We start from the raw sequence: 26,057 nt of genomic DNA on the forward strand, positions 1-26,057 counted from the left end.
GAGAAAAGAGATGAATGGAGGACGCTCCACATAAAACAAATTGTTCTCAATCTTGCACCACCGACCTCGCATTAGACGTGGATAACTCCATTAGCTTCTGTTTTATTTCAGATATCTGTAATTGAATTCCATAAATGACGTCCACAATTCAAAAGCAGAAATAAAAAAATATAATTTCGCCTGAAAAATTTGCACGACAAACTATACTTAACTTATAATGATACGTATACATTCATACATATAGTCACGTCTATATCCCTTTTGGGGTAGACAGAGCCAGCAGTCTTGAAAAGGCTGAAAGGCAACGTTCAACTATAGGTATGGCTAATTGAGATTCAAATAAAGTTAATTAGCCTTTCCCCTAGTTCCCTTCTATGACATCCATGAGACATGTGAAATATATGGAGTAGTCCTATTCTAAAATGCCAGGAACCACACGGCACATAAGTACAACAATGATACTCACTTTCTGTATTTCATTCAACAGCACCTTCTGTTCAGTTCTCGGCGTCATGTCCTTCCGATTCAGGTCGATAGCTTCTAAATTCTCAAACAACTGCTTTATCTTCAACGCTAAATGTACATCATTAGCACTCTTCCTTGGCACAGTGGGTTTAGACCTTCGTATCAACCTTTTCCTATATTTATCTGGGAGGTCTTTTTCTATATCTTCTCTGGTCAAAAGAGTCATGTATTCTGGGTTGATGCCGTATGGGAAGGATTTTGGCTCCAATTTGTAAGTGCCATCGGCTGTGTGTTGTTTAATTCTGTAGTCTCGGCGCCAGTTTTGTAATAACTGGATGTTTCTAGAACGTTAATTCAGTTGATTTGAATTATTATTTTTTAAGTTATATTTGCTGTTTAACCGCTTTCAAAAGAAAAGGTTTGCCGTTCGAACTCTATGAAGCCTGTATTTATGTATGTTTGTCCGCTGATCCGATTTTGATGCGGTTCTCAGGAAAGTGTTTGTAACACTTAGGAGGATTTGAAAATTTAGCCGACTTCAAAAAAGGAGGATGACGATTGGAGGTTATTCTGTCTCGCTGTGTGGCAGTCACGGTTACATCCTCATGTCTCCGGAGAGGAGCCTGGGATGCGGTTTTTGATCATGATCCTGGGTTGGGTGATTAGGGTTTTTACATGAAGCCATTCCCACATGTCCTATGCAACATAGCCCATATTGATTTATACCATAAAGTGCACTAGATGTTTTTGTTCCTTAGTCGCCTTTTACGACATCTTATATGGGAAAGATATTTGAGTGGTCCTATTCAAGTGCTGGGAAGCACACTACATTTTTATTTTGGTAATGTATAAACGCTTGAAATAGAATTTCATATGCATTGGCAAATATAGGTATCGTATTAATCTAAATACGAATCCAATTTTAAATAAAGCTCTGAAACAAATTAATGGTCACTGCAGGTTTGTAATCACCTTAAGCAACAATAAACTAAAATCTGGTCTACAATAAGTTTACTGATGTGTTATTCCTTGGATTGAGATGTAAATACGTAAACTTACTTCCTATCTTGCAGAATCTTCTCCCTCTTAGCCAACAAATCTTTGTGCTTTTTAATAGCCAGATCTTTCAGATAACTTTGCTTGATCTTCAGATTCGCCATTTCCTTACAGTCCGCTTGGCTGGGCACAACATACTTTGAACTCTGACTGTATGGCGTTAAAGTCTTGTATCGACTTTTAGCCAATTTAGGATATTTCCCTTTATTTTTCTCATAATATTCTTCGTCGGTTTCCACTTCCTTTTCGTTCAGTTTTATTGATAGTGGTTCTTCTTTCATTTTGCTTCTATCAAGCACCGAATTATAACTGAGACCTTGACTAAGAGTGTCGAATGTAATAGTACTCTGAGTTTCAGACAAATCTGTTTTCGACTGTTCAAAAATGTCGTCCACATATTTATTGTTCAAAAATGTTAATATTTTCAATAGACCTGCATTGAGAATATCCTTTGGTGGATATGTCAAAGGGTTTCCGCTAAATTGCAATACTTTTAGATTGAGAGTGCCTAATTCATGGGGGAGGGAAGTAAGTTTATTGTTTTGTAGCAATAAGTGTGTAAGACTAGGATGATTCTGAATGGATTTCGGAATTTCAGTCAGATAGTTGTCTCTCAAGTCTAACCACATCAAGCTTGGGAGCGATGGGAAGAAATCGTCGGGAAGAGTTTTAATTTTATTACTTTTTAGGTATAACACCTGCAATAGAAAGAACATGTTATTGCCTTTAATTTACACTTTCTCCGTACCAAATTTCATCAAAATTGGTTCAGTGGTTTAGGCGTGAAAGCGTAACAGACAGAGAAGAAGCGGACCCCCAGGCCCCGGAACGGTAGTGATGGAGGGTGCAACTGAGAACACGCCAAGTGAGAGATAAGGTAAAAAATTATGCCTAGGAACTTACGGTTAGCAATTTATTGTCAAATTTTGGAACTATCTCCAATCCGGTAGCAGATAAATCACAGGTGGTATCTTTGGATAAGACCTCGTCATATAAATTAGTAGAAATAGATACTTCCGACATTGGCAGCTAGACTTATAAAGAATAAGGTACTATAATATAAGTTGCCCTATTTGTTTCGTTTTGTTTATTTTAATCTCAGCGTTTCGTTTGATAGATCGATAAAATTGCTTAGCAAACTATTTATTTCGGAATTCTGTCTGACGCAAATATTTTAAAAATGGCGCGCGCGTGCTCTTTTTTTTTGTCAGTAGTGTTAATTTTCGATACAGCCAATTCAGATGTATCAAAATTCATGTTAATGTTACAATAACCTAAGTCTAAGGTAGTAATAGAACCAAGAAAACTCAAATATAGATTTTTCAGCTAAGATTTTCAAAATTGTTTCATTTTTATAAAACTGACTAGTGGGAAAGAGAGATAGGCAGCATAGTTTTTTATCATTGTTTCTGGGATTGAAAAAATAAACACAAATGAAAAAAGTAGTGTTGTGTAAAATTTTAACATATAAATTGTTATAATCGATAAAATATAAATGCAATTCTATAATAGTAAAGATATTACAAACAAATAAAATGTATCATTGGAGTTTGAATGACAAAATTAGACAAAATGACTGTAACAATTTAAGATTGAAGATTTTGAGTTTATTCGTTGCAAACGTACAAAAATACAACATTTTTCTTTTTATTATCAGTGTGGATGTGGATAAATATCTGAATCATTAGTTAATCGACATAATAAATTAATCGATTAAAGAATGATTATTCGATTCCATTGACACATACCTGCTTAAGCATAATTAACACGTCACTAGCTCAGTTACAAGATGGCGAACGTGCGAGATAGTGATACATCTTTGTGGCTCCACAATAAACTTGGAACATCGAATGATTCGTGGACAAGTGGTTCAATTTGTACACAATTAAATGCGGAAGTTCTGAAAAATATCAAAGATTGTTTTCCAGATTTGCAAACTCAAGTGAAACTAAAATTACTGCTAAGTTTCTTTCATATCCCGCGCAGAAATGTTGAAGAGGTAACTTTTCTCTTTGGTTGTTCTATGATTTGCGTAACTGTTGTGCTTTATGTCTCTTTCCTTTACACGTAAAATAGGTTGATTGAAAAGAGATATAAAATGATGATAAATGCAATAGTTTTATTTGTTGTCATAAAACGCTTTAAAATAATGTTTAGAAAGATATTGTTTTTGTTTAAAAAAAAATCAAAATTTCTATGTAGCAATTTGAATACGTATTTCATACCAAAATTACATTTATGGGTATTATTAGGAATGCTAGTACCAAACATTTTCCCTCCTGTATGTTATGTTTCATGGCCTAGTCTAGACATTAATAATTCTGTTGTGTGTAATTGAGCGATAACAAAAGCATTTTACCGCAGCATGTTTGTTATAATCGACATTATGGCTTGCAACATGCATTTAATGTATTTATAACCTATAATTTAGTTATCAAGACAGTAGGTTTTCAAGGTCTATTGATACAATTCAGGTGTTTTAAGAATTTGGACATAACTGCACTGTGGAATTATCAAAAATGTAATTACTAACTATTACCACAGATTTTTAAGTTCAAAGTTTAAGCCCTGATTACTTTAAACTCGCTGAAGATATTATTGTCTTTAGTGAGTTTATAGCACTATACTTGTGAGCAATAGCCTACATAATTTAGTTCATTTTAAACTTTTAATATTTATGAGCATCAAATTGTCTTATAAACATTCTATGTTTTCTTCTCTTAAACCAAACAACAGATATTGAGGCAGTGTTTCCTGCTGTTACATTTAGACATATTGTTATGTCTACATATCTTGCAGGGTAGGCGGAGCCAACAGTCATGAAAAGATTAAAATAGTGACAGGTTGCTATCCCATCGCCTAAAAAAAGAATCCCAAGTTTTTAAGCCCTCACTCGCCTTTCACAACATCTATGGGAAAGAGATGGAGTAGTCCTATTCTTTTTTTAATTGGTGCGGGGAACCACATGGCACAATTTGCCTGCTATTTTAACAGATTATTCCTAAAGACATACAAACATACACCACATTCATTTAAGTTTAACCTTGCCGGGTCACTACTGTAAGTTATACAAATACTTAAAAATCCATACATACATACATATGGTCATGTCTATATCCCTTGCGGGGTAGACAGAGCCAACAGCCTTGAAAAGACTGAATGGTCTCATTCAGCTATTTAAAAATGTATTCACTTATTAATTTTAATCATTCTTTCCAGTGGAGAAATGAATTGGAAGAGATCATTGAAGTGGCCGCCGTGGACTCAGATTTATGGGTGGCGATGTTGGCCGAGGTCCTCAAGACGTTCCCCTCGGCCGGTACACTTAATACTGAAATAGCGGAGTTTGATGAAACCCGTCCAATATTCAGTGACATGATTGGAGAGCTGAGGAGGGCTTTAGCTAAACATTCAGACCTTGGACTGCTACCTCTTGAGTGCCTATATTTGAATAAGAATGCTTTAGTTTCTGTGGTGAGTTGGTTTTTGTAGTTAAAGTGATGTTAGTAATGATGACAAAAATATGTAGACTCGCCCTGTTTAAAGGTGTAAGATAGATAGATACTTAGATAAAACTCTTCATTTCACTATAAGAGTAAAATACAAAACAGACAAAGATGGTTCAAAAGCAGACTTATCACTAATGCAATAAATAAAATTAAGTACTTAACCTATCTTTGAAAAACAAATAAGTAAGAATCAGTATTCATATTTAAAATATGTAATCTAAAATAGTCTTCTCCTTTTTTGCTGTCTTTGTCGCCAGACTAGCATTATTATGGAGTATTGGAATGTTTATATAATTATTAAACTGAAGACAACCAATAGTAGCAAAATTAAGGCTATCTTTGGCTAAATAAATTAATCTCTGAATCATTAAGTCAGAAATAGCGAGAGGTTGCTAGCCAATTGCCTAAAAGAATCTCAACTTATAACTTTTTTTTCATTGACTTACCTTTACAATCTGTGCAGAAATTGCATTTTCATACTAATCTTATTACCAAAATCATCATCATACCTTTTAGACAGGTTTTAGAATGTAGGTCTACCCCGTAAGGGATAAAGACGTGATTATGTTTGTATTTTCTTTAGCTCAATCCCCACATTTAGCATTACCGCTGAACATAGTCTTTTTAGAGAGTCTGTCAAAGAGTCCTGTCTGCCCCGTAAGTGATAAAGATGTAATCGTGACATTAATGAAATTTTCAACACAATTTTATGAACAACATTTTTAGGTAGGACAACAACCGAACCCAGTAAAACACTTCACGTTGAAGCGCAAACCGAAGTCGGTGGCGCTGAGGAGTGAGCTCTTAGCCAAGGCGACGGAGGTGCAAGCCAACCAGAAGAAGGCGCAGGCGCCGACCGTGCCCGTCAGGAGCAGGGGCATGCCGCGCAAGATGACGGATACTAGTATGTGTCATGCTTAATTAATATTTGTTCATTTTAATATTAAAAAAAAATTTAATGGTAACCTTATTTCGTCAATGTTCCTTAATATTAGCTGCTTCTAACTAATGTTAAACAGCAAATTATGTTTGATCATAGATGTAGTATTTTTTCAGATACTATATAAATTAAAATTAATTTTCCGAGTTCTAGTGCCTTAAATAGCTCAAGTTTATTTATTTTAAATCTTTATTGGGCCACATAAAAGCATTATTTATGAGTTATTTTTCAGAAAAGGCAAAATAATACCATAATCAAGTTCGAATCACGGCCAGGGCATGATGAGTTTATCTATATATAGTATTTATTATAAAATATAGTATCGTTGAGTTGGTATCTTGTAACGCAACTTGTCAATCCGTGTAATTTGTCCCCTGTATATATATTTATTTAAAACATGTATTGTAATGATGTTTGTAATGTACTGCAGCGCCCCTAAAGGGCCTGCCGTCCCGCTGGGCGGCGCGCGGCGGGCGGCCCGCGCCCGCGCCGCGCCCGCCGCCGCGCGCCGGCATCAAGCTGCTGGACATCGCCGAGCAGCCCGCCACGCACGCGCAGATCAAGAAGCGCAGGAAGCTGGGTGAGTGCTACTACACACATCTAGAATCTTCCACTGATACAAACATAAGTATTTCAAAAAACACGTTCTACCAAAAACAAAAAACTGAGCAAAGCTCGGTCAACCAGGTACTAAATATTAAGCGGCCCGCTCAGGGATCGTTCTGTTTGACATTTCTGAGTTGCCCGGCACTCAGGCGCAGATCAAGAAGCGCAGGAAGCTGGGCGAGTGCTGCCCTCTACACTATTTGCTGAACTGTTCTTTCCACATGATCTTTAATCTGCTAGTGATGCAAACATAAGTAAATACTAAATAATAAGCAGCTCGCGCAGGGATCGTTCTGTTTGACATTACTTAGCAGCCCGGCAGTCATGCGCAGATCAAGAAGATGAGAAACCCGGGTGAGGGATTTAAATATATAAACCTTGCAAAAGAATTATCCGTACCGCAAGAATTTTTATTTCTTCCTTCTTGAGTTTTTCATCTAGATCGGAGCCCTTGGTGCGCCTTTATGACCATGATCATGGTTTGGGTGAGTCAGATTTTTACACGAAGTAAAACACCCACCTGGCCTCTCCCAATTCGTATTGGATCATGGCTACCCAGTTGCCTGAATGTGCATGGTTCCTAACGATGTTTTTCCTTACCATAAGACCTTCGGTTATTACATACATATTATAATCACGTCTGTATCCTTTGCGGGGTAGTAGTAGAAGATATCAGTCTTGAAAAGACTGATAGGCCACGATCAGATGTTTGGCTTTATGAATGAATTGAGTTAAACCGTCGGTTAGTATTCAAACGAATGTACAATTATTACCGATTCGATTACCGACGACGCTTTTTAGGCACCTTTAACATAAACTTTTGTTTTACTTTCAGAAATGGAGGAAGGCCTGGCCAACAAAAAGGCGCCTCCAGCCGCCCCCGCGTCTCCACCACCGGATTACGCGAAGGGACTCAACTACACTCTGCCCAAACCGGAAGATACACCCAACAGTATGTGTTATTTGTTTACATACATACATATAATCACGTCTATGTTCCTTGCGGGGTAGACAGAGCCAACAGTCCTGAGCGGACTGATAGGCCACGTTCAGCTATTTGGCTTTAAGATAGAATTGAGATTCGAATAGTGACAGGTTGCTAGCCCATCGCCTAAAAAAAGAATCTCAAGTTTGTAAGCCTATCCCTTAGTCGCCTTTTACGACATCCACGGGAAAGAGATGGAGTGGTCCTATTCTTTTTTGTATTGGTGTCGGGAACCACACGGAACTTTTTGTTTCTATATCCAGTGAAGAAACCCCGGACCCCGAAACACTTTTGTATAGGGTGCAACCAGGAACACGCAGAGATGAGAGAGATATGTACGTCAAGTTTATATCCAATGCAGAGTAGACAGAGCCAACCGTCTTCAGAAGACTGAAAGTCCACGTTTCAGCTGTTTGGCTAAGTGAAAGAATTGTGATTCAAATAGTGATATGTTGCTAGAACATCACCTACAAGACTTCTAAGACTGAAGTTTATTAGCCGTTCCTTTAGTCGCTTTTATGACATCTATGAAAAAGAAGCGGAGTGGTCCAATTCTAAAATTACAAACATAAAAATACAAAATAATTCAGGTTTTTCGCAAATCCCACGGGAACTATAGTGTGATATGTACGTTAATATTTCAAGAAAAAATCAGTAGAGTTATCTACTGAATTTATTTATTTATTTTATTTATTTTTTTTATTTATATATTTATGTACAACAAGAAAAATTAGCAAAAAAAAAAAAAACTTAAAATAAAGAAAAATTCAGTACAAGGGCACTACTTATTTCTAGAGAAATTTCTTCCAGCAGGCCCACGACAGGAAAGTGTAAAGAAAGGCATTGGCTTGTGTACATACCTAATATTTAATATATAAACTTACATAAACTTACTGATATTTATAGACCTAAAACATATTATCATAAAGTTATAAATATCAAATAAATATATTAAATAAATAAACATACATGAATACAATATAATATAATATAAATACAATATAAATGAATAGTGGATGCATCACGACGACAACGACAGGTAGTGTTCTCTCACTCCCCTCTTAAAACCTGATAAGCATTTACTATCACGTACGTCTGGCGGCAAACAATTCCACAATTTGACAGCCTGGACGGAAAACGAGTGGCTGTATGAAGCAGTACTATGCTGTGGCAATTCCAGTAGGAGTTTATCTTCTTGAAATATTCACGTGAGGAAACCTCCTCACGCCTCCTCCCTCTCATTTGTAACCACAAAAAAAACCTACTTTCGCATTTATTACTTGAGATTTAATGCCAATAATACTGAAGCAAATGTACGTTTGTTAATGAATTGGAATGACATGGTATAATATTGTCCGCAGCGAGCGCGGCGGGCGCCCCCTCGTCTCCCCCGCCCCCCGCCGAGCGCGCCGCGTCCCCCGCGCCGGGCGCCGCCCCCGCCGCTGCGCCTGCGCCGCTGCTGCTGCAGCAGGTACGGCACGCTCGCCCCCACCGCCTCCTGGCTGCTCCCTACGAGGGGAGGAGCCCGAGGAGTGCCCTGCAACCATGGCTCAAGGATCAGTTCTTTACACGAAACGACTCCTGTCTGACCTTGTGGCAACCTTTGCAGGGAAACCTAACATGTAGTGAATCGATCATGGTCGGAATGGAAAGACCTAGACGAACGTATCTTGATCAAATTAGGACGTCCTGGTAAAGGGTCAGGTCAAAAGTACCCGAAACCGCCGAGCTTGCATGAGGAGAGTTATGAATGTGGATTAAGCGAAGGAAGTATGCAGAGATGTGGCAAGTGGAAAGAGGTAGTCTCTGCCTACCCTCTAGGAAAGAGGTGTGATTTTATGTATGTATTGAGTTGTTCTGAGAATCGGCCAACATCTATTTTTCATACCCACAAAATGCAAAACAATGTTTGCCACTACAGCAGCTAGTATAATAATATAATCCACTTAAACTTAGCCAACTAGTAGACTGGTAGAGAATGCCGTGCCGTGTGGTTCCCGGCACCAATACAAAAAAGAATAGGACCACCCCATCTCTTTCCCATGGATGTCGTAAAAGGCGACTAAGGGATAGGCTAACAAACTTGGGATTCTTTTCTAGGCGATTGGCTAGCTACCTGTCACCATTTGAATCTCAATTCCATCATTAAGCCAAATAGCTGAACGTGGCCTTTCAGTCTTTTCAAGACTGTTGGCTCTGTCTAGCCTGCAAGGGATATAGACGTGACCATATGTATGTATGTAGAAAATGCCAAACGGCATTAAGTCCTTTCTACACTTTTTTTTTGTACAATAAAGTTATAAATAAATCCACAGGGTACCGCAGCAAAACCTATAGTTATTGGCCAGCAACCGAAACTCCTTATAGCGGGGCAGGCGGGAGGCAAGCCAGTGCTGCTCTCCGCTCAGAACCTGCTCAACACCTCCGCTGTCATCCTGCAGCCCGGCGGGAAGGCTGTCTTGTTGCAGAACATCAAGTCGGTAAGTGAACCCGGGCCTCCATGTAGTTTGGACATCAGTAACACTCGACCATATCATCAGGCAGAAACGTTTTGTGGGAAATATGTTTAATATTACATATAAAAACATCATGTGCTATGTGGTTCCCGGTACTTAAGGATAGGACCACTCCTATGTCTTTCCCATGCATATCGTTTACGATATACATAGGCGACTAAGGGAAAGGCTTATAAACTTGGGATTCTACATTCAATGCTTGCTTGTTCAAAACAATTTATATGCTCTATAATTTGTGTTATTGTTGTTAAGATTACTGTTGAACCCAGTTAGCGAATAAAATAATAAGAAACTTATTATTTATATATAATACATACATACGGTCACGTGAGGTAGACAGATCCAACAGTCTTGAAAAGACTGATAGGTCACGTTCAGCTGTTTGGCTTAATGATAGAATTGAGATTCAAATAGTGACAGGTTGCTAGCCCATCGCCCAAAAAAAGAATCCCAAGTTTGTAAGCCCATCCCATAGTCGCCTTTTACGACATCCATAGGAAAGGTCCTATTCTTTTTTGCACTGGTGCCGGGAACCACACGGCACTGTTTATATTTAATGTTGCAGGTGAACCAGCCCGTGGTAGGCCAGCCCCGCGGCGTGCCGATGCCCGCCTTGCACACGGCGCAGGCGCAGCCGCAACAACACAACTTGCAACAAATCGCTCAGACGGTAACATATACCTAACTTCACTACATAGTATAAAACAAAGTCGCTATTTTAGTCTTTTACGCAACGGATTTTGATGCGGTTTTTTGTAACAGGTAGAGTGATTCAAGAGGAAGGTTTTTATGTATAATAACATTTATAATTTTGCACCCGTGCGAAGCCAGGGCGGGTCGCTAGTGTATTATAAATGTGAATGTCTGTATGTGGGTTCCGCTTTAACAGCTAAACCGCTGGTCAGATTCGAATGAAATTTGGTTTGCATATAGTTGAAAAGCCTATACATACACACATATGGTCACGCCTATATCCCTTGCGGGGTAGACAGTCACCACCAGTCTTGAAAAGACTGAATGGCCACATTCACCTTTTTGGCTTAATGATAGAATTGAAAAGCCTATAGTTGAATAAAGTATAGCTGAAACATTTTTTTCAATAATTATATTATTAACAAAAAAAAAAAAATTGAATATACAGAATATTTCTCATTATAATCATAAAATAAAATAGCATTATATAGAAATTGCTGCAATATTACAATAATTGTGACTTAATAAAAAATTCTTTAGATTAGCCTTAAATGTAGTAACAGCACTTGACTTTTTGATGGGGGGTGGAACATTTTGGTGGAACACTTAATGTACTTTACTCAAACCGTATATTATATATTATATGTCGGTTCAATATTTTATGTTTATATTTATTTATAGGTGCAACTCTCTCAGCCGGTGCAGCAGGCCCCGGCGCCGATCCCCGCGCCCCAACAACAACAACAACAACAACAACAGCAGCAGCAACAACAGCAACAACAACAGCCCTTGTTGCCAAGGAGGGGACTCTCGCTAACGGTCAGTTGTTTTTTTAATACACTTGCAAAATGAAGGTCCTCTATTCGTTCATATGTATTTTATGTATTTTGCAATTAGTTACATTAAAACTGTTAAATGATGCGATATCTCTGATATATGTCAAAGTCATACTTTTTATGGTCTATCTTTTTTGCACTACGTCATAGTTATCATACCATCCTGCTCACAGAGATATCGAGTTATAATACGTGGTATGAGGATTATACGGTTTAATGGCTATTTTACGATTTATTTTGCTGCATTGTAACGGAAATATTCACCGTAATTGAATTATATAAATTTTAATTATATTTGTTTGTTTCAGCGCGATCAAATGCTTGAAGCCCAGGACATGTTTAGGAACGCGAACCGCGTCACGAGGCCGGAGAAAGCCCTCATACTTGGCTTCATGGCTGGGTCTAGAGGTAAACTATTGTTTATTATGTATTTATATCTTTTTAACAATCTATATATAAGACAAATTTATTTATTTATTTATTAAATAAAATTATAATATTATACTTTCAAAATACAACAGGTGATCTTACCATTCAAGGTATCACCAGTTCTGAATATTTTACATGACTTATTGTTAAATCTCAAGTCTAAAGATTGCTGAATGCACCCCTTTAATCCAAGAAGTCCAATGAGACTGATCATGTGTAGAAATTTGATTCTACATTCTTCTTTTTTTTTTGTGTATGTTTAATTCATCTTTGTGTTTACTTAGATTGAAAGTGCAACAGAGTAGTTCGCATTTTAACTATATTTTTTAAATAAATAATACTATCTGTATTATTTATTTAAAAAAATAGTAACACACATGTAACTTACCTTTATCTCTGACATTTTGAATCATGTTACAATGATCCGTGGTTGTAATGTTAATTGCTCCCTTAATTCCTGTATTATTTATAAATAAAATAATGCAAAGCGAAAGTTAAAAATGCTTTTATCTCTTTCAGACAACCCCTGTCCGAACCTAGGCAACATAGTGACAATAAAACTATCAGAAAACATAGAGAATGTACTGCAATCCGACGACACATACCTTACTATGCTGTCAGAGATGCACTTTCAAATGAACTACAACAACGGACAATGGACGAGACTGAAGAAATACCGACACATAGACGGCATGGTGCCTCAGAAGATACCCCCGGGCTCCACTGTCATACCGGCAAACAGCCAGCAGCCGGTCGTCTCTATAGCCAATCAGAGTGTTAGTTAAGTGATAAGTGCGAGTGTTAAGTGCTAATTGTTTAAAACCTTCAATGCCTGAAGAGTAGTGGAGAAAAGTGTGAAAACTCATCGCTGAAGAGTGATGGCAACGATTTTTTTACATTTCTGGGATGTAACATTGAGTTTTACATCTTATTGTTGAAGAATAAGGTTTGATTTGCCTTGAAACGTGATTTTCTTTTTATTCTGAGACATTGAATGCAATCAAGAAGTCTTATTTATCGCTGCATTAGGCATATAGTGTTCTAAGATTTAGATCTTTTTGCTGCATCCTTAGATCCAATATATTATGCAGCGACAGCCTTTTTAAAATGGAATGGACATGACATAACTTGAATGCAAAACCAGATAGTGTTTAAAACTTACCACTGAAGAATAAACATATTAAACCATTATCAAAGATATTATAACAAGAGGCAATGGATGAGACTGAAAAAATACCAGCATGGTGCCTCAGAAGACCCGGGTACTACTGTTATTCCGGTCAACAGCCAGTCTACTCCACAACCAATCAGAGAGTTAGTTAAGTGATAATTGCAAGTGTTAAGTGGAGTAATTTAGTGTGAAACGTCATCGTTAAAGAGTGATGGTTTGCAACGATGTTTTTATTCTGGGATGTAACATCAAAATTTTTTGGACCTTTTTGTTTTAGAATAAGGTTTGATCTGCCTTGAAACATAAAGATGTTTTTATTCCGAGGCATATATATTGAATGGGAATAAATGCACACCCATTAGTATTGCTAATTACGAGCATTTGATATATTTTGTTACAAATAGAAGTTTGTACCTTATTGCTGATCCATTTTGCATTGCAATGAAATTTTACGTCATATTTGCGATAAACCAATTTACCCATTTTCAAATATGTATAGATGAAATGTGTTTTATTTCATAAATTAACCAAAACATATGGTTAAATGTATGCCTTCATAAATATTGAAACAACAAAATCTGCTTAAATTTTGCAGGGGGCATATTTAAGTAGTATCTTATATATAGAGTTGAGAATAATATAAGATCATAAAAGTGGCAAGAACTGGTAATTGAAAGCTCACGGCTAATAGTTGTGACATCATAACGTTTTCATCTTGCTTCCCAAATCTGACAATTATTTGACAATGCAAGACATGACACATCATTCCTATAGTTTCGAGTACAATTTGGCATTTCAATTGTCTTATATTATTCAAATGACGTTAAAATTATGATCTCAAACTATATGGACTTATTCTCAGTATCATTTTATAGTGCCAAAATTATCGTAAAACATTAGAATTTGTTATATATAAAGTGTGATTCGGCTTGGGACGTTTATATTTGTAATTGATTTTGTTTTAAAATATATGTGATAAGCGTTTATTGTAAATAATGAGATGTTATTCTTATACTACACATTATTGCTAATGAGTGATTCGGCGTAAATTCAATGAAATTCCGAGACGATATTCTGCAAATTTAACTACCTAAAAGTATGTAGGGAGTATGTATTTGTAATAAAACAACGCGCGTCGCGTATAAATTATGTACGTACCCCGTTATCTCTTATGTATTGGATTAGACAGAGAAGGAGGGTAACGAAAAAGTTTCTAATTGGTCAAATTTAAAATATATGGAAAGATAAAGGTCATTCAAGTTAAGCAAAAATGTGTATTTTCATGTTTTCAAGTGTTCTATATGAAGAGATAGCTTGCACTTTTAATAACTATGGAGTTTGATTTTGTGACACCAGAATCAAATTCGTGACTATAATTACTAAACGTGGCTAACTCTTATTCTTTTATGTAACGCTTTAAATGTTTGGGAGATAGATTTTATACTTCGACGGTAAAATGTATACTTAGAAAAAAACATCTATTAATCTTGCACTTTAGTAAAGTTTTAAAGTAATAATAAAGCGCCCATATACATATGATGCTAAAGTAACATTATACTTCATCCTAATGAAACCTACACATTGAGGCAACTGAATGTGTAAGATCCAAACTGATCGGGGCCCATTTGCCCCATCGATGGTGAAGATGATGAGACCAATTAGTATCGTATATCGTGGTGCAAAACCACAAATATGATCACGAACGTTGATATGCCTTATCTTCTGTCTTTTTCTATCTGCCCTCGTCATGGCATACTTCTCTCTTTCTGCCCCCATACACGGTAAATAAGACATCTCTTACATTTTCTCCCAGATGAGATATATACAAGATTTACTTATGAGAGATTTAAGTTTTCAAAAATCGATTTTAGAAGCACAAAATCTTTAATGAGCAGGGATTTATATTCGACGATTGTGTGTTTTATTGTAATACTTTAAGACCCATTTTCGTACGGACGGACGTATTTGTTTGGTTCGGATAATTTTTGGCGGGATTGTAGGCTGGTTGGTGGGTTCATCAAATATAAAGTATATGTCTTCTCTCTCTCTTTTTTATTACAACAGTTGACCTCAAAGATCAAATATAAGGTATATGTCTTCTCTCTCTTTTTTACTACAACAGTTGACCTCAAAGATAGACAAAGAGGGTAGACAATACATTAATGCCTCGAGAGAGGTCATAAGACTTGTCAACGTTCGTGAGTGGCCCCACTGGTATTCCGGTAAAAAGGTCACGGGGCAGTCGCTTCCTGTGACCGTCTTTGGAGCATAATAATTTGAAACGCGAAAGATTTAAAGTTGACTGTGAAATGACCAATTGTTTGAATGTTTGTATGAGAATAAAATGTTATTTTGTGTCTAGGATTACTTCTTAGAATTAATAAGTACTATGAATATCAATATAATGATAAAAATATCTTCTAAAGCTTTCAATTATATTTTGAGAATTAGCGGCATGCTACATGCTTTTTGAGTAATATTAGATTGTTTGAGTAATATTATGTAGCCAATTTGATGGAATTCTTATGTATAACCGATTCATATGAAACTATTAACATTATGATTTTCTGTTATAAACGATTAGCTTTTTTAAAATAAAAATGTTTCATACTCTAATTCGATTTCTGTTAAGAAATTTATACAATTTTAAAACTTATCAACTACTATAAAATAAGGGGTTTCGTTTATGATAGGAATTTGTAAGCTGCGTATAAACTGGGCCAACAGATTTGGTTTTGCTAGCCTTCGTTGGTCCCATAGAATTCGAAATAATAGTACTGGTTAGTTTGTCATCGCAAATACCAAATCTGTCTTTCAACTTATTTGTTAGGTATCCAACAGCGCAGAAAACTGCGTGCGTTGCAATACGATGACATAATTCCTATAGTTTCATGGCAGTTCTATTGCCTTATATTATTCCGATATCTATGAGTGTCACTATTTCACCGAACACTGCCTTATTATTCGCCGATGAGGTGTGGAGAGCTGCTTCTACGACCAATAGTATTAGAGCGTTAATATAAACATTTTTATTGGATGTTGATACAATAGTTTATTATTTAAAAAAATCGCAATTTTTAACATATTCCGTTTAAATACAATCGTCGCGATTGGATAAATAATTATATGAATTTTATAATCGCCAATTCATACATCCAGGTTGACATGACAATTGTATTTGATAATAATTTTTAAATTAAAAAATACCGGCTTTGTAGTTGGTGCGACCTTACATGGCGGCGATCTACGCAAGTGTTGAAATTAGTGTTGCCGAATTATCGATATTTGTTTTGATAACCTTGCAAATTATCTTTAATTTCGATGGTATTAACAGCTCAGTTTGATACGACGGTATCAATAACAACAATACTATCGACAGTATAGACTCGAGCGGCAACACTAGCTTAAGTAACAAAGTTTGTACAAATTAATTCCTAAAGTCCCTAAAGTCTTAATAAATAATATCCCATTAACAAACCAAAAGATAGTGGTCTCAAATATTTAAACCATTGCAACTGGAAAGAAGGGAAAAACGTACGTGAATTATTGAAATGTCAGATTTTTTAATAGTCTCACAAGGTTTAATTTCGAAAATTTGATTTATGAACTGTAAGATTCTTGTAAACTATGATAGATAGATGTTTTCAAATTTTAGAAAATTTTATAATTTTGTACACTTCAGAAAGCTTAATTTTTTATGTTCTCGGAGAAATGTCAGTAGTTTGTGTTTTAGTTACATAAATACTGTTTATTGGTAAGTTTAATAGGCCCAAACAATTGTTGTTAAAATGATAAAAAGAAACTGAGAAATCATTCGATGCGACCCTCGTGCCTTTGTAAAATAAGCCTTATTACGCGTGAAATAGTTTCTTTTAGGCGCCATCACAATTAAAAAATTTAATGTGTATACGGGATGTGACATAAGACGAAATATATAAAAAAAACCGCTCGCTTTATACATTGTAAATTTTTGTCTTTTTTATATATTTCGACAATTTATTTGTGGATAATTTTATTCATACTGATGTGAAACACTAATTACGTTGGTGTAGATGTTACATCCGGTTTACACGTACTTACATAAGACGCTTCGCTGTCTTTACTTTTTAATTGATATTCTATAATTTGTGTGAATATAAAAATTTTAAAACCTTACCTAATGTGTTCTTAAGTAATTAAGATATAAACGTTATTAATATACTTACATCAATAGAAACTATGTAAATCGCATCGAAAGATATTCTTGTTAGTTTTTCTTTTTTGATATAAATATACGCTGGGAAGTCATAGAATTATGTATTGAAACATATAACTAGTATAATTTAGTAATTTTTGTTTGTTTTTAGCATTAAAAATATGCAAATTATGTATAGAAAAGACGAGATGTCTTTTTAAAAGGGTTATTTCCTGTAAGTCAATTGATTTAAACTTTTTTTTAGTGTGTGTATATAGTGTGCGAACATAATGACTTCCAGTATATATATTTATATGTGAAGATTTGTAATAATGATTTGCTGATGGCACTCAGATGTGTTTTAGTATTCGCTGTAAGTTTTAAGTTTAAACTATAGTTTTTCAAAAGATATTTAATATTCACCATGTATATAGTAGATAGTACAAAAATATTAAAAGAAAACTATTTGAAATGATGACTTGTTTTATTGGTATCAAGAGAAACTTAATAATCCATTTTATACAGCATGATATGTAAGTGTTAAGGAAATTTTCACAGAATGTTTTGACGATGAAACTGGTAACAAATAGCAAAAAGTGGAAAAAAAATATTACGTTGTTTTTATATGCTAATTTTTTTAAAATTAATGATAATAAAGGATGGTATGATTAGTGAAAATTTAAACAAACTGGAAAAGCAACTTAAACAATATCAGAATAACACATATAATCATTTAGAAGTCATAAATTAATTCCATATTGTTTTTATTCTGTTTTAAACCAATAGCAACACCCGTAGCATCGACGCAGGACGCCATTTTTTATCGCGCGAAAAACTATCGCTATCCTCTTTTACGTCATAATAAAAAAAGAAATAGCGATAGATTTTGGGCTCGCGCGCGCCATTCTAATGGGGCAGGTAATACAGTACAGTACAATACAGTACTTAAAAAGCAGATAAACAGATTTCGAGAAAATCTATATTAGCAAGTATTTCCTTTGGCGATAATCATAACGTTTCCTTTTCTACATATGGGAAGAACCAAGGTTAATCTTTATCATATTTTGGTTTCCGTCAGTAATCACTGCTAAAGCATAGAAAGTTTGATAAAGAGCAGGTACTTACTCCCGCTCAAGCAATTGTTATCGCCCATGTTTCTCTTTGGGGAGACTAAATAGGTATACATTATAAGCACGTCTATATCCCATGCAGGGCGGATGGAGCCAACAGTCTTGAAGAGACTGAAAAGACACGTTTGAGCTGATGGAATTGAGCTTTGAATAGTGACAGGTTGCCTGCCCGATCGTATACAAGAAGAATTTCAAGTTTATTAGCCATTCCCTTATTCGCCTTTTACAACATCCATGACAAAGATATGTAGTGGTCAAAAGTCTATTCTAAAGTGCGGAAAAGTTAGTACCTAAAAGCGGAGACTATACCTAAATAAATAAATTTTCACTATTTCTTTATAATTTGACGCCGGCGTATTCGCCAGTAATCGCCTGTCGATACTGGGACGCTTTCAGCTCAGCAGAGACCATGTGCATATTCAGTTGCCCTCGATATCTGTCCACTAGTGGAATGCACCGGAATATCACTGGAAGCATAGGAATATAATAGACGACAAATGATAACTAATTTTTGTTTTAGTGATGAGTTTCACAAAAAAAAAAACTAAAACATTGAAATAAATGCATCAATCTACAAAAAACTGACTGAAATATAACGAAGAACACTAAATGTAACAATCCTTTTTCTGAATACAGCATCAAAATCGGTTAAACGAAATGCGAGATATCGCGTACAAACAAACGTATACATATACAGGTCAAACTGAGAACCATTTTTTTATTAAAGCGGTTAAAAAACATTACTTACTGAAGAGGAACAATACTTCAGGGACGAACAAGACCAGACTTTTTAAAGGTCCTTCCTCCTTGGACTTGACCAGGAACTCCATGAGGGCCACGATCAGACCCAAACCCACGAACCCTAGTGTCACCGCCACGTAGATGTTCACTAAACACGCGCTTTCCTGAAAATAATAATTGATACGGCCAATATTAATAAAGACAAGCTCACTATAACGTATATAAATTCTTTCTCGAGTCTTGAATTGGTTTTGACGTTAATTTAGAATATATACATGTTTATATATTGACTTTATTTATTTATTTGTATTGTACGTATATAATTGTTGTGTCTGAAGGATAATACTAGTAAAAGAACTGTTGTTCACCCTTGCCTCAATTTTGTTTATGATTCTCTTATTGTCAGGTTGGCTGGAAGAGATCCCACTTAGGGATAAGTCCGCCTTTGTACTGTACTGTTTTTATTTGTAATGTACTCCTTTAGTGAACAATAAAGCATTTACTTACTTACTTATAACGTTTAAAAAGTGTAATGAAGGTAGGCAGTAGGCTTACTACAATACAAGCCAGTAGCAGCAACAAGTTGGCTATCTGGAACAGCGTGACGATCACGTGCCGGGCTGACTGTACCCGCTCCCCCGCTGGGGTGCAGTGGGGGCTCGGGGCGCGGCTCGAGATCATGTCATCTGCTATGCATCCCACCTGAAAAGTCATCCATACTGATATACCTAAACATACATACATATGGCCACGTCTATATCCCTTGCGGGGTAGACAGAGCCACCAGTCTTGACTGAATGGCCACGTTCAGCTATTTGGCTTAATGATAGAATTGAGATTCAAATAGTGACAGGTTGCTTGCCCATCGCCTAAAAAAGAATCCCAAGTTTGTAAGCCTATCCCTTAGTCGCCTTTTACGACATCCACGGGAAAGAAATGGAGTGGTCATATACTTTTTGTATTGGTGCCGAACCACACGGCATTGTATACATCTAAATAAGTAAATATCTATATACGTGACAGTTTACACTAATTAGCCTCGAAGTAAGTTCGAGACTTGTGTTACGAGATACTAACTCAACGATACTATATTTTATAATAAAAATTTATATATATAAACATCCAAGTCCCAGAACAATCAGAGAAAGTTCGTTTCTCATCATGCCCTGGCCGGGATTCGAACCCGGGACCTCTGGTGTCACAGACAAGCGCACTACCGCTGCGCCACAGAGACCGTCATGATGATGACGAGAGATACTGACCAAACTTATAACAGAGATCAGCAACGCAGTCATCCTGGGGGGTAAACATCCGATGAAGTCCTCGCATTTCGGTAAAATCATTCACAATGATACGCTTTAAACCGTCTTTAAATGGGAGGTTCTCAATTAGTCGCGTACGTTTTATGTGTTCCACGATTATGTGTGTGTCCCCTCAGAATAATATTTTCCAGTTTACTTCTATCTACAAGTTATTATTTTGAGCTATTTATGTAGTTGTCAAAATAATCATAGGTATGTATCAGACTTTGAAGTTCGTTTGAGCTGTCTGTAGCTTAGAATATCGACTTAATTAGACAATATGTTTATGAATATGTCAAACGATCTTTATTATTGATTTAATAAAAAGAAAATAATAAAATATATTTATATTCATTTATATATTATTTAGTTGAAAATTAAAAAATATATACATAAATTACTTACTAAATTGGAGTTTACTGTAATAATATGATTACGTAAGTAAAAAAAAGAAAAAAATAATTACTTAATTTAAAAAATCATTATGTTAGGTAAGTATCATGGTATTGATGCTTGATGATGAGTATGTTGGTAGCTACGTAATAAAACCTACCATAGGCATCTACCAAAAAGTATCACTATAAAATAGGAAGTAAGTCATCAAATACTTCTTATTTGATATTTTTTACTGGCTGGTCATTTTCTAATTCTTTTCTGCATTTTCTTCTTTTTAATGTCAAAAAGAAAAATCCAATAAGCATTTTGTTTGCTGAACAAGTCCGTGGAAAATTATTTCTTCTAATTATATATTTTAACTTTAAAATGATGCGATTAAGTATAATTCTTTGGTTCTTTGTCGGTTTCTGGGTTTCTACTGAAGGGTATACAGGAGAAAATGTTGGTTAGTTATCATCAAATGCTTACTCTTTATTTTGTTTATTATGTCAACGACCACCGTCTTAGCTCAGTGACCAAAAGTTTGACTATGGGCTTCATTCCAACTCATTCAGTCCAAGTATCTTCACGGCTCTTCGGTCGCTGTTAAAGCATATGTTAGCTATATAAGGTACTTACTTAAAATTTTAACGATTTAATAAAGGACATTCACTTCATAACGGAAGTATAAGTTTCAGGTAAAGGCAGTTGCTTAATATGTTATTTATTTTATTGTCCTAATAAAAATGTTTTAGAGATCAGCACCCCGGCATTCGAAGTTGCCTCCCAAGAAGAACATGAACATGACTCCATAACAGAACTCTTGGCCATAGACAAGATCGATAAAGCAATTGAGGACATTGAACAAATATCATCTTTAGCAGACAAATCATACCGTGAAGGTATACTTCCGATTGAGGAAATAGAAAAAATGTATAACGACATCAATGTAAAATTTGACGACATTATAGAAATGATGACTAACCCTAATAATGTTTACGAATTTCTGAATGCTAAAGGTTTAGACAGAGTTGTTATAACCAATCTAGAAACTCCGTATACAGCGTTGCGAACGAATATTTTAATTTTGCTAAAAACCCTATTCGATATGGCGCCTATAACTATCAATGCAGTGATGCCTGCTAGGATGATAGATAAAGTGCTTGACATCTTTGAAAACGATGATGATATAGGTATAAAAGCGCATGCCATTGATGTCTTGCATGCTTGGCTACCAGGAAATCCAAGAGTGCAAGCGAGAGTAATGAAAGTCAAAGGCCTAGTACCGTTTTACGAACAGATGACGAAACTAGATTTGAAGAGCCTCCATACATTGCTTGATTTATTCAATAAGGTTTTAGAAGAACATATCTTAGTCCGGCAAAAGAAGACACAGATGACCAAACGAGATTCCGATGAACTGAAAATGTATCAGAGGATTGGACTAATAGAACATATGTCTAGGAAAGACGTTTGCAATGGACTTCTGGATATTTTTAGAAATACTTGGGCGTCGACTTCAGCTGAAAACGATATCGTTGTACCGATTCTAGATTTGTCCGCGAAGATAGGTCCGTTTTGTCTGAAGAGCTTCAAAGGCAAACCTAAGGCTCTGGATTTGTTTGATGCCTTTTTGAAATATCTTAAGGAAGACAATAGAGGTGAATATTTTGAGAAATACGACATGAACGCGTCTAATGTAGAAACTGCCATAGCAGATTATGTAAACAGTCTTAAACAGGGGAACGAAAAGGATGAGTTTTAGTTTTCACGTATTAATACTTATACTGTAGGTGTAGATGTTCAATATAATGCTTTATTAAATTACTGTCTATTTTTAAGTAATTAAATCCAACATACCTCTATAATTTGTTAAATCTCTTTTCCACATAGTTGTTTAGTTGTACTTTACTTAGAGTTTGTTTGTTTGAACGCGTTAATCTCAGGAACTACTGGTTCGAATTGAAAAAATATTTTTGTGTTGAATAGACCATTTATCGAGGAAGGTTTTAGGCTATATAACATCACGCTGCAACTATAAGGAGCGAAGAAATAATGGAATACGTGAAAAAAACGGGAAAAGTTATTCATCCTTGGGCTTCAATGGTGCCCAAAATAACTATTCCACGCGGACGAAGTCGCGGACGAAGTCGCGGGCACAGCTAGTAATTAATAAAAGTTTAAATTTAAGTAACAAACATTCATACACAGACTTGCCTAAGTAAATAAGCATTTGTATTTCGCACATATGTAAGTAGCTATCAGTTACATAAAATAAAAGCGTAGTAAAAAAAAACGCCCCTCTGTGTGGTCTGACCCCGACCACAAAGTGTTTCGATATGCCATTGTGACTTCCATGAGGGTGCGGATTGATACAATGCTGTATTGTACGATTTATTTTATTGTATCTGTTGATTTATTATGAAATCAAATTTCCTCGATGAAGTGCTTTTTCTAATTTGTATGTTTTACTAATGCTGCTCGCGACTTCGTCCGCGTTATTCCAATGTCTAAGCCAATTGGTGCGAATCAGGAAAATCCGTGCAGTTGTTTTTGCGTGATAGAGAACAAACATACCCACATGGTTCAAATTCAAAATTTTTATTCATTACTATAGGATACTATAAATCGCTTAATAATTCTCAAAACGTATGGTTTAACAACATTGGTTGACGTCAAATAAATTACTTAAAAACTAAGTTTACTGCCTCTTCCAAGGCGTCAGTGCAGAAGAAGCGGTAACAAACTGCACTGCAGCATTTTCTTCAACAACGTCAACTTCACAATATTAATTAAACTTAGAATAGAATAGAATATAGGTTATAAACGTCCGCATGCCTTTTTGGCCCACATGCATTTTAACCGGCACCTTACCGATTCGACCACCGACGCTAATAAAGTTGTCATTATATCAATCAATAAGTCAGTCAGTGTCCTATATATATATAGATGATGTTCAAGACACTGACTGACTTAACCGTTAAACCGATAACCCTTAAACTCTGAAAACGTTTGCGTTTCATGATTTGGTTTAGTCGAACTTTAGGTTTAGTTACAGTAGGAACATACATGCTTAAAATCACGCCTTTTTCCCGGAGGGGCAGGCAGAGACTAATCTTGCCACGATCTCTGCATACTTCTTTCGCTTCATCCACATTCATAAATCTCTTCATCGGCAGTTTCGAATATTCATGCCCTGACCTGTTGTCAGAACGTCCTTAATTTGTCCTAGACGAACGTAATACGTTCGTCTAGGCCTTACCTAGTAGTACCTACTCATATATACCTAATGTGATTTTGACTCCAACCTTTGTCCTTTTATATTGTTATAAGCAAATCTTTAGAAAAATAAATAAACTATAAGAATAAAAAAAAATAATGATTTAAATATTATTTCCGTTGCCACATGAGTTGAGAGAAGTCTCTTCAACAAATCATTGGATCAATAATTCAAATCGCTTACCGCACCGTGATTTCAATACGTAGTATTTATAAGTTTCTATCATTACCCGATCTATACGAACACGATGACAAATCAGGCGCGGCGGGTGGCCCTTTTTCATGCGGTTGGTACCTACTTCCGCAGATATTCGAGGGAAGTTCCATCATTAGTTTTATTATTATTTAGTTAAATTGATTTACGATATGCTTTGGGATATAGTGCCTTGAATTCGGCTAGCGAAAACAATTTATAAAGCTCGACGAGTACTGCAGTGTGTTATTTCGAAACTTCTTAAATCTTAAATACATAAAACTATTCCATTTAAAACTTTTAAATGTGTGTTTCAAAATGCTTTCTATTAATAATTATACTCGTGTTTCGTCTTCAAGATTAGTAACGTTGTATTGTTGTTATATATGTACTATGTAGTAACGCCTAGTAACAACGTTACTAATCTCTTCGGATGAAACACCTCGTATAATTATGATTGAACTTCACGTACAGGTAAGTTCGTTTAATCATTAATTATAAAAATAAAAGTAAATTGACTATAATGGTTTTAGCAACAATGTTGGCTATGTTTGTCGCGATGACAGCCTTGGACCCGGGTGACAGATGATATTTTCTCGCTTCTTGATACAAGAGCTAAATGAGAGCTCTAAAACTCACTTGATTTCCTTACTTATCTTGTTAGAAGCGACTGGTATAAAACTGGTAACCGTATTGTGTAACCAATACTTAATACTTTATTCTTTTGATTGTTCTATATGTGTTATCATCAAGAAACGTAAAACAATTGTGAGGTTCCTGTCTATTGTGTTGAGATTCCCCAAACTCTTAAAGAGTAAAACGGACATTGTGCCAACCCCTAAAAAATACCATTCATGAAAACAAGGGTACCTGCCATTGGACCACATCATAAATGTAAAGTTGGTACTCGTGGGAGTTACGCCAAGGTGCAAAGTAGAAGTTAGGTCGATCAAACAAACACAAAAAACGTATCAAATCGATCATTTTTTACGCGCTACTAAAATGCATTGATATGGCGTCAAACGTCAAAAAGCGCGCGAAACGTGCAAGTGTGACAACCTGCTAGAAAGAATTTGCGCAAAGAATGCGTGAGAATAAAATTGTAACCTGTTTTTTTTCTTAAATTTTGAACTTTTGAAGTCATGAACGTGAATGAGCATTGTGGTGTAATGATCGCGGTAAATAATCCTATTTGTATTGTTAATGCAATCTTTACCGATAGATTTGTAAAAGGTGACGTTGTATTGGGTGAGCACACTGGCTTTTCAATCCAGGACTTTTATTTCACTCTCCGCCAAAATTCTTCGGGGCCTGGGGTAGTTTTTCGAAATTTTTATAGCGAGAGCGATAATTAGGGCCGCCATCAAAGGGAAAATCTTCCACCAGACTAGGTGCTTTACCTGATAAACCACGGCGCCGACGATTTGAAGTCATTAAATCGGAGGTTGTATTTACGTTCCAATCCAAGAAATCTTTGCTTCTGTGAATTCGCATACGTGCTATGATTGGCTGATGACGTGAATAATGTTCTGACTGCGTTGTTTATCACTAGTATGCTTAACCTCATTCACGACTTCAAGCTATGATTCAATACCTTTCAATAGTTATAGTTTACCGAATGGATATCAACCTCAATTCTTCGGTGCACACTTCACACT

General features: G+C 35.9%; 4 protein-coding genes across 4 annotated transcripts; 2 read left to right on the forward strand and 2 right to left on the reverse strand.

Annotated features, from left to right (window-relative positions):
- Positions 1–24: 24 nt before the first annotated feature.
- Positions 25–2,544, reverse strand: LOC106130717 (uncharacterized). Its single transcript, XM_013329620.1, has 4 exons — positions 2,425–2,544; positions 1,525–2,219; positions 467–806; positions 25–115 (listed from the first exon to the last, which is right to left on the reverse strand). Exons 1-4 carry the CDS (start codon positions 2,542–2,544, stop codon positions 47–49), a joined length of 1,224 nt encoding a protein of 407 aa, XP_013185074.1. The 3' UTR covers positions 25–46.
- A 766-nt stretch (positions 2,545–3,310) lies between these two features.
- LOC106130762 (negative elongation factor A) lies at positions 3,311–17,855 on the forward strand. Its single transcript, XM_060950989.1, has 11 exons — positions 3,311–3,520; positions 4,741–4,995; positions 5,757–5,934; positions 6,401–6,550; positions 7,412–7,528; positions 8,923–9,032; positions 9,877–10,041; positions 10,643–10,747; positions 11,452–11,589; positions 11,915–12,014; positions 12,555–17,855. The coding sequence occupies exons 1-11, from the start codon at positions 3,311–3,313 to the stop codon at positions 12,818–12,820; spliced, it is 1,794 nt and encodes a 597-aa protein (XP_060806972.1). The 3' UTR covers positions 12,821–17,855.
- Positions 17,856–18,846: 991 nt separating this feature from the next.
- On the reverse strand, positions 18,847–20,594 carry LOC132903239 (uncharacterized). The gene is made up of 4 exons (XM_060950910.1): positions 20,514–20,594; positions 19,807–19,953; positions 19,259–19,415; positions 18,847–18,977 (listed from the first exon to the last, which is right to left on the reverse strand). The coding sequence occupies exons 1-4, from the start codon at positions 20,592–20,594 to the stop codon at positions 18,847–18,849; spliced, it is 516 nt and encodes a 171-aa protein (XP_060806893.1).
- Positions 20,595–21,036: 442 nt separating this feature from the next.
- Positions 21,037–22,692, forward strand: LOC106130673 (nucleotide exchange factor SIL1-like). Its single transcript, XM_013329571.1, has 2 exons — positions 21,037–21,043; positions 21,683–22,692. Exons 1-2 carry the CDS (start codon positions 21,037–21,039, stop codon positions 22,690–22,692), a joined length of 1,017 nt encoding a protein of 338 aa, XP_013185025.1.
- Positions 22,693–26,057: the final 3,365 nt, after the last annotated feature.

Source organism: Amyelois transitella, chromosome 23 (genome assembly GCF_032362555.1).
Source record: "Amyelois transitella isolate CPQ chromosome 23, ilAmyTran1.1, whole genome shotgun sequence".
NCBI lineage: Eukaryota > Metazoa > Arthropoda > Insecta > Lepidoptera > Pyralidae > Amyelois > Amyelois transitella.

Coding starts and splice junctions, on each gene's coding strand:
- LOC132903239 (XM_060950910.1), bottom strand. CDS start 20,594: ATGATTTTACCGAAATGCGAGGACTTCATCGGATGTTTACCCCCCAGG. Junction 19,416..19,806: donor TGCTACTGGCTTGTATTGTA/GTAAGCCTACTG, acceptor TATTATTTTCAG/GAAAGCGCGTGTTTAGTGAA. Junction 18,978..19,258: donor TGAAGTATTGTTCCTCTTCA/GTAAGTAATGTT, acceptor CTATGCTTCCAG/TGATATTCCGGTGCATTCCA.
- LOC106130717 (XM_013329620.1), bottom strand. CDS start 2,544: ATGTCGGAAGTATCTATTTCTACTAATTTATATGACGAGGTCTTATCC. Junction 807..1,524: donor AAGATTCTGCAAGATAGGAA/GTAAGTTTACGT, acceptor TTAACGTTCTAG/AAACATCCAGTTATTACAAA. Junction 116..466: donor TGTTGAATGAAATACAGAAA/GTGAGTATCATT, acceptor ATTCAATTACAG/ATATCTGAAATAAAACAGAA.
- LOC106130762 (XM_060950989.1), top strand. CDS start 3,311: ATGGCGAACGTGCGAGATAGTGATACATCTTTGTGGCTCCACAATAAA. Junction 11,590..11,914: donor GGAGGGGACTCTCGCTAACG/GTCAGTTGTTTT, acceptor TGTTTGTTTCAG/CGCGATCAAATGCTTGAAGC. Junction 12,015..12,554: donor CTTCATGGCTGGGTCTAGAG/GTAAACTATTGT, acceptor TATCTCTTTCAG/ACAACCCCTGTCCGAACCTA.